The sequence below is a fragment of the Lichenostomus cassidix genome, chromosome 1Aa (genome assembly GCF_008360975.1).
Source record: "Lichenostomus cassidix isolate B80296 chromosome 1Aa, HeHo_3.0, whole genome shotgun sequence".
Lineage (NCBI taxonomy): Eukaryota > Metazoa > Chordata > Aves > Passeriformes > Meliphagidae > Lichenostomus > Lichenostomus cassidix.
This window is the reverse complement of record NC_139480.1, coordinates 48,854,044-48,865,375: the sequence shown is the minus strand read 5'-3', so window position 1 is coordinate 48,865,375 and position 11,332 is coordinate 48,854,044. Positions and strand designations below refer to the sequence as shown.

The 11,332-nt window shown below is 57.4% G+C and overlaps 1 protein-coding gene across 2 annotated transcripts; it reads right to left on the bottom strand.

Annotated features, from left to right (window-relative positions):
• Positions 1–390: 390 nt before the first annotated feature.
• Positions 391–11,332, bottom strand: SUN2 (Sad1 and UNC84 domain containing 2). Of its 2 annotated transcripts, none has more exons than XM_085048742.1 (18): positions 11,188–11,332; positions 10,705–10,862; positions 9,964–10,136; positions 9,751–9,885; positions 9,465–9,560; positions 9,180–9,273; positions 8,916–8,986; positions 8,479–8,606; positions 7,911–8,132; positions 7,751–7,828; positions 7,620–7,663; positions 6,358–6,523; positions 6,045–6,272; positions 4,936–5,020; positions 4,730–4,845; positions 4,419–4,586; positions 3,914–4,006; positions 391–3,799 (listed from the first exon to the last, which is right to left on the bottom strand). In XM_085048742.1, the coding sequence occupies exons 2-18, from the start codon at positions 10,830–10,832 to the stop codon at positions 3,686–3,688; spliced, it is 2,139 nt and encodes a 712-aa protein (XP_084904868.1). In that variant the 5' UTR covers positions 10,833–10,862; positions 11,188–11,332; the 3' UTR covers positions 391–3,685. The 2 variants fall into 2 exon arrangements, with proteins under 2 accessions (XP_084904868.1, XP_084904869.1); XM_085048743.1 differs by having other exon boundaries at positions 11,203–11,332.

The following is an 11,332-nucleotide window of genomic DNA, read 5'->3' as shown; positions in this document are numbered from 1 at the left end:
CTCTGGAAAACGAGGCTGAAATCTTGATTTCCTTTCTCTAGAGAGAAAATATCCCAGCAGAGGATGGGGAGGCTTGGGAGGTGACTGCAGGATAGGCACAGCCATGAGATCACAGACTTAAGTCGAGTACAAGTCACTGAAGTCCCAAGGAATTTGACTTTTTAGGAGTAAGTCTTGTTCTCACCATTGTTTCAAGCAGTTTTTGCATCCTTGAGCCTGCTCAATGACAAGGTGACAACTGGTGGCCATAGAGTTAGCATATTAGGCTGAAAAATAAGGATTTTGCATAAAACTACACAGAAGAACAGCTACAACAATAGCTTTGTCTATCTACTAGCTATGCATCATTCCCAACAGCAAATTCAGTTACAAAACATCCAAACCACTCTGGGCAGTTTTGATATAATTTATTTGTCTTGGTCTTTTTTTTTTTCTTGCATAGGCATAAATTACAATCTGTTGATTAAAAAATAAAAAGAACAAAACAGTGCAGCATTTGCAACAGGCTACAGCATCAAATACAAACTCCTGTCTGTAACCATCTGTTTCTGCAGGGCTAATTTGTAACATGTGTGTAGGGCAAACTGAGAAGAAGGGAGAATAGAGGAGGGAAATGGAGTAAATAAGAGAAATCTGCTCCCACAGCTGTTCCGCATTTCTCCTGCCTCACCAGGCACATTCTAGGATTAAATACCCCTGGGCAGAGGATGCACATGCTGAAGCAGCAGTTTTATGTGCCTTCTGCAGCTCTGGGAAGTGCTGCAGAAATGCTGCAAGCCACAGCTGGAGAGGCAGCAGCCACAGACACTCAGTACAGGTGCTCAATCTGCAGCCCAGCACTGATGCTGAATTTGGGGGCTGAAAATCCACATGTAGCCTCAGCATATGTTCCTGGGGATCCTTACACAGATGGCATGGTGAGGCCTCTTAAACCAGCTAGAGAAGAGCATAAAGGCCCAGATGAGCTCTCACTGGTGTCTCCAGGGAGTTTTACCTACAACAGCAGAGACTCTGACCTGCAAAGGACAGGGCAAGCTTGCCCTGTTACAGCCAAATGCTCCCTTAACCCAGACCCAGCAGTTAACACCCACTTGGAGCAGAGATCCCACTAGAACTCCATTCTCAGGGAAAGAGGTCACCTTTCCTGCCTCTCACCAGCATGCCTGATTCACCACAAAACCATTTTTTCTTGGGCAAAGGCCTTGTCTGCCCTCACAGTCCAAGCCAGAGACCAGGGAGCCAGAAGGAACGTAAGAAAAGGGATTTTCCCAGGCTCACGGTTACGGCACTTGCTCCAGCAGCCAGAGAAAGGTGGGAAAAAGGGAGAGCTTCATCTCTGCTCTCTCTTTATCATTCAAATAAATACAGGAGCTGGTCTGCCGAGACCAGAACAGGTCTAGGCATTCATGAAAGCACAGCTCCATGTGCTCAGTGCACTCACAGACATGACTCCGAGGCAAGCGGGCAGCTGTAGACAAGTTTAAAATAACTTTGGCTGTGGATGCCAAGAATTAAGACTATGCTCAATATAGGAGAGAATTTATAGTCCCTGGATCTGGCTCCAGGTCAGCTTTCTCCCTGCAGCAGGGCCTCCCAGCTCTGCAAGAGGCTCCACAGGGTAATTTTAACCTGCTGGAGACAGGACTGTGCCCTCTGAGCTCACTTCCCTCGCTTGGAGCAAGGAGAGCCCTTCAGAAGGGAAGTGCTGCCACCACCCTCACCCCCCAGGTTGGCATGGAGGGAGTCAAGGCTCAGCAGCTCTGCCTGATGCCCATCAGGGGATGCTGAAAGGAGACACCTCTTCCATCCCTTCCCTTCCTCTTCTATGCCTACAGTGCTTGAAGCAGACACCACCATAGTGGGAATCAATTCATGGTGCTCTCATGGTGCCAGGGGAAGGACAGTACCAGCACTGGACAGGGCTGAAACACTGACCATAAGCCCTTTAGCTTTTCTTTCAGTGAAACTCAAAACAAAGCTGGAGACTGTAAACACCACCCAAGAACCTAAGCCAAACTATGTGATGCAGGCAGCCAGGAGGCAGAGAGGCCAGATGGCCCTGGCACTCCTCAGCCTGGGGAAGGTCCCTGTGCATCCTTCCTGCAAACCCTTGCTGTGCCTCTGCCTATCCCAACAGTACAGGCAGGATTTGCATGCCCACTGCAGGCAGAACTCCCCCTCCTGCTCTGGCCCAGTCTTCCCACGGCCAGGGCTCAGAGAACAGAGCAATGCCAGTGAGGAGAGCTAGGAAGAAAAGGGAGCCTTTCCAAGAGAAAGGAGGTCAGCCTGCACCAGCCATCTGCCATCAGGGACCAGGAGCTGAGGGAGCCCTGCAGGCAGAGGGTGGCTCTGCATGCTGGCACCTGCAAACCCTGACAATTGCCCCCTTTCTTACCCCAAGAGCCCTGCAGAGCCCTAGGGCAGCAGCTTCCACTTGCTGCTGACAGTCAAGTATATACAGATGCAGCCATGGGCACGAGGCCACAGCCACTCATTGCAGTCTCACAGGACATCCAGAGCAAGGAGGGCAGGAATGCCTCCAGCACCCCACCAGCAGCAGGCCACAGAGGACCCCAGCTTCCAAGCCCAGCTACCAAGCCACCACCTTGAGGTCCATATTTTAAACGGCTCTGCTCATTCTAGCTTATCCTACAGTGTGCACTATTCTCCTACCAAACTAAGCTCTAGCCCTCTCCACATCTAAGCCACTCATCCAAGTGGCACTGTGTAACATTCTCTGGTTAAGTACAAATTGCATGGAAAAAGTCTTTTTCCCTTTGTTATTACAAACCCCACCCCCCAAAAAAACCAACCCCAACACCCCAACTGGAAAATAGCCCCCCCTCCCACCCCTCATAAAAAAAAAAATCAGAACAAACCCCAAAGGAAAAGCAGGCAACAGGAATTTTCAATAGCATCATCAAGCTTAACACTGGGGAGGCAGCCAGCCAGGGAGGCCAACAGCATCGCCAAGACCCAACTCAGCCACTGGCAGCAGGAGGGCTTTAGTGGATGGGTGGCAGCACCAAACTGGGCTCTGCCACCACCATGTGCCACGCTCCTCTCCTCCTGCTGCCCCAAACCGTTCATTTTATGTTAATACTTCATTAACACTGCCTTATTTCCTCTCTGCTGGCCCAGCATTTGAGGGCTGGACATCTTTACCCAAACCAACACCAAGGCAAGAGAAGCGACGCTGTGTGGAGGGGACTTGGTGGCCACGACTGGTGGCTCCCACCTACTCGAGCAGCACCAAGCCAGGCACCACAGTCCCACACACCGATCGCACCCAAGCCAGCATGAAGCACATCACATAATTACACCCCGCTTTCCCAAGCCCTGGCAATGCTCAGACACACCAGCAGAAAAGGAGTGGGGCAACAGGGACAAGGGGCAGCGCAGACCCGATACAAAGTTAGCTTAAAAAGTTAAAATGTCCGACACACACGGAAAACAAGCCAGGCTGCGCTAGGACCCACGTGGGATGCTCTTGCCTCACCACCCTGGTCCTCAGAAGAGTGAAAGCCTCACCCCTTCAACACCAGCTCTTCTCCTCCCCCTCAGGGGAGCAGCTTCCTGGGGTGGCTGCTGATGCATCCCGGGATTTCTATGTGCAAAGCAGTGAACCAGACGCATCCCCTCCTGCCATCAGCCTGGCGGCATCCTCATCCCACGGCGCCGGGGGTCAGTGCGCCGGCTCCCCGTGCACGCGGAAGCGGTAGATGCAGGTGTACTCGGGGTGACCCCAATTGCTCAGCACCCGCAGCTCCACCAGCTGGTATGTGCCCACGGAGTCACCCTTGGGGAGGAGAGAACAGAAACACCTGAGCCCTTGAGAGCTCTCTAAGGCTGAGACCCCAGAGGCCCCGTTTTCTTCTCTGGGGTCAAGGTGCTGCAAGGGCAAAGCATTTACCTCCAAGTAAAATGTTTGGATGGGATCGCCATCGTGGCTGTAGGTGAACTGTCCAAGGAGAAGGCCCTCCTCCTCTCCTTCTTCCTTTAAGCCCTATGGAGGGGCAGGGAGGCAGAAAGGGAGAACCAGGGGTTGTCAGAGAGGGAGACCAGAGGTGATGCACACATGCAGGGCAGAAGAGGGAGAGAGAGACACAAGCGTGCTTGGCCCCTGCTCCTGCTCTTTCAGGTCAAATGGGAACAGGGACCAGTGGGGAAGGATGAAGAGGGGGGAAGACCAAAAGTTACACCTACTCAAGTCCCTCTGTCCCTGTGTCACCCCAAACTCTTCGTGAAGCCTGGTGCTGCCCCTCTCCCCACCAGTATTGCTTCTTCCCCATCTTCAGGGTAAGGCCAATCCCCCCAGAGCATCCCACAGCCAAGAATGGGGTTTGTTAGCCCTCCCTTCCTGCACCCTCCCACTGTGTCCCCCCAGCTCTCCCTCAGGTCTGGGTGAAGGCACTCACATAGACAGCAAAGTCCTTAGGGGCACTGGGGATGGTCCCCTGGGGTGAGAGGGCTTTTGGGATGTGCTCCAGTGTCACAGCTGTGGGGCGGATGATGCTGGAGAGGCGGATAACAGCAAAGCCTTGGGAGCCACGGAATGCCCAGCAGTTCCCGGGGTTGACATCTGGCTATGAGCATGGAAGTGAGAACACCAGCAATGTTACCACCATCAGTGTCATTTTTCTCCCATCAGCCTGGCTGGTGGCTTGGAGCAACAAAGCCCCACAAACCCCACAGGAGACCCAGCCCAGTCGTGCCCCTCAGTGCCCACCTGCAGGATGACCCGGGGGGACTGCGAGTGGTACCACAGGGGGATGCCAAACAAGCTCAGCAGCGCTGTCCGCGTCTCGTAGGTCTCTGAGCAGCGAGTGTTGATGACGCTGGCCCCTGGCACAAGAGGGGTTGGCAGCAGGTGAGCTGCACAGCAGCACCCTGAAGTCACCTCCCCAGGACAGCTGGCTCAGTCCCACCACCTACCTGCCGACTCAAGGGCGTAGTCAACCATCCCCACCCGGTCCTCGCTGTAGCGCTTCAGGGCCTGGCCCACGATGAGATGCACTTGCTGCAGTGGGAGCAGAGGGAACAGGAGGGTGACAGACTGGAACAGGCATCCTGATCCCACCCGCCTGCCCCTGCAGAGATGGAGGGTGCAAGGACTTCCCCGCAGAACAGCCAGGGGATAGGACAGCCAGGGGATGAATCAGCACGGCAAAAATGAGAGGACACGTGTTTGGCTGAGAAGCCTCCTTAGAGGTTGCTAAAAATACCCCAGGGGAGAGGAGCTGTGCAATGAAGGGGCAGCGCCCAGGCACCCTGCACTTTCCTGTCCCTAAGAGAGGCTGGCCCAGAGGGGGGAGAGGTACTACCAGACACAACCTGACAGACCACCCTGAATTATTCATCTGCTGGTCCCTCCTGCCCTGTCCCACGGCCTTGATGGGAGCTCCCCCCACCCAGAAAACAAGGAGATGGCTGGAGCATCCATCGGGAGCCAAACCCAGCCTAGGGAGCTAGGACCCTGCAGCACCACTTTGGGTCTAAACTTTACAGAGTGTGCAAAGCTTGCGCAGGCTATGGGGGATTGCTAATCCCAGCTTGATCCCTCCCTCCACTACCTCCCCAGGGAATTGCCAGCAACTCTTTCCAAAGCAAGCAGGCTCATGTTTTCCCCTTGGTGTCATTCTGCCGAAATGCTTTGCACCAAACAACTCAGTGGCACTGCTGAAGAATGGGATAAGCGAGATGCTTCACCCATGGAAGCCTTGTTGGCACTTGTCCCATGTTCTGTGTGAAGGATGCACAAGCAGAAGCTTGAATTTTAGGACAGTAAGTGCCTTGCAGGGCTGCACCTGTGACCCCTTCCAGAGCAGAGAGCAGGCACAGCTCAAGGTGGTGAGTGGCAGAGAAGGAGTTTCAAAGGTGCTCTTGCATCCTGTGAGCCCAGGCTCAATGTCCCAGCAGTGGGGGCTGTCCCAACACCTCTGCCAGGCACACGTGCCAGCCCCCTGCACACACAAAGTGGGGCACAGTCCCCAGCCCCACCCCTGTGGTCACCTCACATCCCTGGGGCTCAGGCCAGCACTCACCTCCTCTGTCACTCCTGCAGTCCCTCCCTGCTGCAGGGCCACTCCAATACCAGCCTGAGCATCCCGTGCCGACAGTCTCCGGTCCTCCAAGACTTTTGCAAGGATCTTGCGCTCCAGAGCCTGGAGCTCTGCCTGCAAGTCTTCCTGCTGGAGGATGAAGGCAGCAGCACCATCCTGGTGGGACTGTGACAGGAACCGACTGATCCACACTGGGAATTGTGCTTCCATCTGAAATGGTGTGGACAGAGCTCAGCCCTGGGGCAGAGTCCCTTGCTTGCCTTTCTGCCAAACAGGCTGGGGACTGGGGACTCACATCAGCCCGCACTGTCTTCAGCTGCTCCAGTATCCCCTCCACGTGCTTCCCCATCACCTCCTGGTCTGACTTGAGGCCTGCCAGCTCTCTCCTCAGCACTGCCACCTCCTGCTCCAGCTTGGCCACCTCCTGCCGGAAGGTCCCTCGCAGGCTCTCCTGCACGGAGCTGTGCCGAGAGAAAGGTAACAAAACCTCGTCCCAACAGGCCCAGTTCCCTCTGCAAACTGGAGGAAGAGCTTCATCCCACATCGCCTATGCTCAACCCCATCTCCAGACCAAGTTTTAATTCCAGTGGCAGTGACCTCTTCTACTGCATCCCATGGGAAAGCATCCCCAGCTCACCCCTCAACGGAAGGGTCGCATTCTCAGTGATGCAAAATGACAGTGGCAAAGGTCATTTGCTGCCATTGTCCTTGGAGCCCAGCTGCCAGCCACAGAATCACAGAATGGGTCAGTTTGGAAGAAACCACAGGGGGTCATCTGGTCCAAGCTCCCTGCTCAAGCAGGGTTATCCCAGAGCACATTGCACAGGATTGCATCCAGATGGTTCTGGAATACTTCCAGTGAGGGAGATTCCACAACCTCTCTGGGCAATCTGTTCCAGTGCACTGTCTCTGCTCAGTAAAGAGGTTTGTCCTCATGTTCAGGTAGAATTTCCTGTGCATCAGTTTCTGCCCATTCCCTCTTGTCCTATTGCTTGGCACCACCAAGAAGAGCCTGGCTCCAACCTGTTGTCACTCTCCCTTCCCCTTCAGATACTGATAGATATTGGTGAGGTCCCCTCTCAATTACCTCTTCTCAAAGCTGAACAGGCCCAACTCCCTCGGCCTTTCCTCATAAGAGATGCTCCAGTCCCTTCATCATCTCCATAGCCCTCTGCTGGACCTGTTCCAGGAGCTCCATGTCCCACTAGAGCTGAGGAGCCCAGAACTGGACACAGCACTCCAGATGTGGCCTCACTAGGGCTGGGTAGAGGGACAAGATCACCTCTCTCAGCCTCTACCTACTGCCAATGCTCTTCCTAATGCATCCCAGGATACCACTGGCTTTTTTGGCCAGATAGGCGCAGTGCTGACTCCTACCAACACCCACATACGTATCCTTCCTTCCTTCCTTTCCCCCCCTGACAATGCCTCTCAATCTCTCCTTTGTCCCAAGCAAACCAGGCCTGCAAGCCCCTCCTAAGCCTGGCTGAGAGGAATTTTCCCAGCTACCTGCCTACCCCTAACAGAGCAATGGCTCTGCCCCACAGCCAGCATTACCTCTGCCACTCCGAGTTCAGCTCCAGCAAGCGCGCTTCCATCTCCTACCAGGGAATGGGAAAGACGTGAGACCTGTGACATCACTGGTGAGGGTGTCCCACCCAGGTGCCACCACATGCTTGTCCCCTTACCCGAGATGCTTGTGCCATCTTCCCCAGGCGCCCGTCCAAATCCCTCTGCACCTGGGCTCGGAAGGCATCCAGCTCGCCCTGCAGGATGAGGAACAGGGTGGATTATCAGAACCTGGCCCTGCACACCCCCATCTCCCTGCATTCCTGCCGTGTCCCTCACCTGGACGTGGTTGGTCATGTCGGTTCGGAGATGCTCCTTCAGCCCCGCGTCCCGGCGGCTGACCAGCCCATCCAGCAGCGCAAGGATGTCCCCTGGGGGTGGCTCTCCCCCTGCTGTCACTGCTGCTGACCCACGATGCAGCTCCCACCGCGACAGCTCGGCCTCCAGTGCCTCAAAGCGCTTCTCCAGGGACTGGAAGCGAGCCAGGAGCTGGTGTCCCCCCTGCAGTGACAAAACCAGGGTGTGATGCAGCCCCCCAGGGATGTGCCTGCTCCACAGGACCCCTGTGAAAGGGGACCCTGACCACCCATTCCCCAGAGTCAGTGGCATCTTCTCTATCTGTGGCTTCCCAGGGGAAGGCAGATGTTCTCCCTGCTCCATCCCAGGGACAGCCCAAGAGTAAGGTGGCCACAAGCTGGGGGAGCCAGTGTGGAGCCATCATCTGCCCTGTTCTCCACCATTCCTCACATGATAGAAGCAATTGTTCAGCCATGGATCACACTGTCCCAGCTCTCCGCACAAGGCACTCCTCCCACCTGGACCACCACCATGCCTTGCTGAAGCTCACCTGGTCCAACGTGGTCAGGTCCCCTGCCCCAGGAACATCGGACGAGGAGGAAAGCTTTCCAGCTCCCCACCATGGGAAGGAAGGCAGGCTGAGCATCGACAGCCCATATGGGTAGAAGTACCAAGCTCCTGGGCACACAGAAGGATGAGATGATCAAAAACACAGGCTGGGAATGGGCCACAGCAGTGGACAGGGTGGACATGCAGAGGTTCAGCCATCAGCATCTCCTGGGATTACCAGGAGATCCCAGCAGAGGGGTGCAGATGGACCACATTACCAGAAGCCACGAGCACTGAGCTCCAGCCCATCCCATCCCATCCCATCCCATCCCATCCCATCCCATCCCATCCCATCCCATCCCATCCCCCAGCTATGGCAGTGGAATGCTCTGCACTGCCCCAGATCTCAGGGCAGCACATCGAATGAGGCTGGCTCACCGTAGGCGGCAGCAGCGAGGAGCAGGAGGAGCAGCAGCAGCAGCAGGGACCTCTTCAGATGTGGGTAGCGCCTGGAGCATGGAGAAGAAAAAAGGCATCTGCAGGACTGCAGCCACTTTCTACCACCTTTGGATGGGGGGCCAGAGGGAAAGCAAAGCCCAGCCAGGCTTTGGCACAAGACACCCATCAGGGGCCTCCCCTCGCCAGTGTCCTGCAGGTTTTCCCCATGCTTTTCCCACTCTGGTGTCCTGCCACCAAACTCACCTGGAGAAAGGGACACTGTCCAGGTGGGAAGCTGTGCCAGTGAGGCGGTGCCAGGCCCTTACCAGCCCTGAGAACAGCCACATGATGAACCGAACTGCCAGGAGAAAAAACAAGCCTCAGGAGGGGTCCTGGCAGAGATGTCCCCTCCCTGCCCAAGGGTGGCACCAGAAGGGGCTAAAACCCCTCCACCTGAACAGGGAACAGCACACACAGCACCTGGAGAGTAGAGATGCTGACTGGCAAGGATGCTGTGGCTAGAAATGCTCCTGCCAGCCCTCCACTCACCTGGGGAGGTGAACACCTGCCAGAGGAAGAAGCCCACCCGGGAGGCTGCAGTTCTCAGACCCGACCCAGAGCTACTCTGGCCTGAGTAATAGTGACCTGGAAAGGAAGAAGCAAGTCACCAGTGCAGCCAGCATCCCAGTACATTGCCCATAGCAAAGGCTTTGCACTGGGGGTGGCATCTAGTGGGGACTAGCAGCACAGAGGGTATAGCCAGGCCCTGGGCTAGTCCCCCAAGGGATGCCTCCCCTGCATTCCTGCCACTACAGAGAGATTGGTGCATCCCTACCAGCATAGTCATCCTCCGAGGAGTACCCAGATGAAGACGTGTAGGTGTCATATGTCTTGCTCTCCAGCATCCCATTGATCTTACTGGACTCCGTGTCCCCTGTGCCTCTTCTCCTCCTGGTGGAGAGCTCCCCACCTGCCCCCAAAGGACAGAGTTCAGACTTCAGAGTTCCCACGAAGTCCCCAGCTGCCCTAGGAGAGCGGGAGGGCTCACCCCAGTATGTGCTGCTATCCAGGTCATCATCCAGCACGGACCTGCCCAGGGCAGCAAGGCCCCGGCTGCCCCCCAGGTAGGACTCGCTCATCATGGACTCGCTGTAGTAGGAGGTTTGGGTGCTGGGGGCAGGAGAAAGGCGCTTTGTGCTACTCGATTTCCTCCTGATCGTCCTACGGGAGGCGAGAACAGGCTCATCAGACATGTGTGCTTACAGGGTGGAGGGGATCACAGTGCACCCACGGGGGGGAAATGGGGAATTCACCCCAACATCTCGACCAGCATCGCTCCCCTGCGCACCGGATGGCAGCAGCTTTCGGAGGCTGCAACCCCAGCTCAGCCGAGGCCTCCCGCCCGTCGCCGGGCACCGCTTCCGCTCGTACCGCTGCGGTTTTCCGGCCGGCACTTGAAGCGCACCTCCCTCCCTCCGCCGTCCCTCCTCCCTCCCTCCCTGCCGCCATCCAGCTGCAGCCGGAGCTGGCACCCAGCCACCCCCGCCCGGCTCCCGTGCCCGGCCCGCGGAGGTGTCTGCACAGGGCGAACGGGGCTTTCTCTGGAGCAGGAGCACAGCCAGCAGCGAGGCCGCCGCGGCCAGGCCGGAACGAGCCGGGCTCGCCGTCACGCTCCCTTCAGCGAGCTAGCCCCGCACCCCTCCCGGGAAGGTGCCCGGTGCCTGGTGTGGGATGGAATGCCCCGCCCCTGTCAGATTTGGGGCATTTCCCACACTCCCGCCCCGCTAACCTGCCGGTGGTCTCCTTGAAGGGGAGCTGTGTCCCGGCCAGCAGAGAGGCGCTGCTGCTGCTGCTCGTGGCATCATCGTCCCCGGGGTAATAGCGGGTGGTGCCAAGGCGCTGGCTGCGGCGGGACATGGCGGCGGCACGGAGGGGAACTCAGATCACCTGCGGCGGGGAGAGGGCGGGAGAGAGAGGGAAGGTTCAGTGGGAAGGTCCCTGGAGGGATGCGAGTGGGGACTCGCGGGGACCCCACCCCTGTAGCAGGGGTCCCGGCCCACACCGAGCACCGTCCCGAGCTGGCGGCAGTGGGGTGCCCCGGGATGGAGCCGCCTCCCCTTACAGGCCGATAAACCCCTTCGCCTCCCCTCCCCTCCCGCAGCTCGCCCACCCGTGCGCTGAGCGGCTGCCCCCGACCCCCGGCCCGACACATCTTCCCCTTCCCCCGCCCAGGCCGCGGTACGATCCGGCCCGCCCGCAGCGCCCGGCTGACCCCTCGCACACCCACCGGCAAGCACAGTCCAGCGGGCGACAATCCCGCCCGTCCTTCCCGGCTGCTCCGGGCCGCTGTCTCTCGGCCGCCTCTCCCTTTTGTTTTGCGGGGGAAGGCGGCTCCCGCCTCCCCGCCCTCCCCCCGG

Coding starts and splice junctions, on each gene's coding strand:
- SUN2 (XM_085048742.1), bottom strand. CDS start 10,832: ATGTCCCGCCGCAGCCAGCGCCTTGGCACCACCCGCTATTACCCCGGG. Junction 7,664..7,750: donor AGATGGCACAAGCATCTCGG/GTAAGGGGACAA, acceptor ATTCCCTGGTAG/GAGATGGAAGCGCGCTTGCT. Junction 4,007..4,418: donor CTAAGGACTTTGCTGTCTAT/GTGAGTGCCTTC, acceptor GCCCCTCCATAG/GGCTTAAAGGAAGAAGGAGA.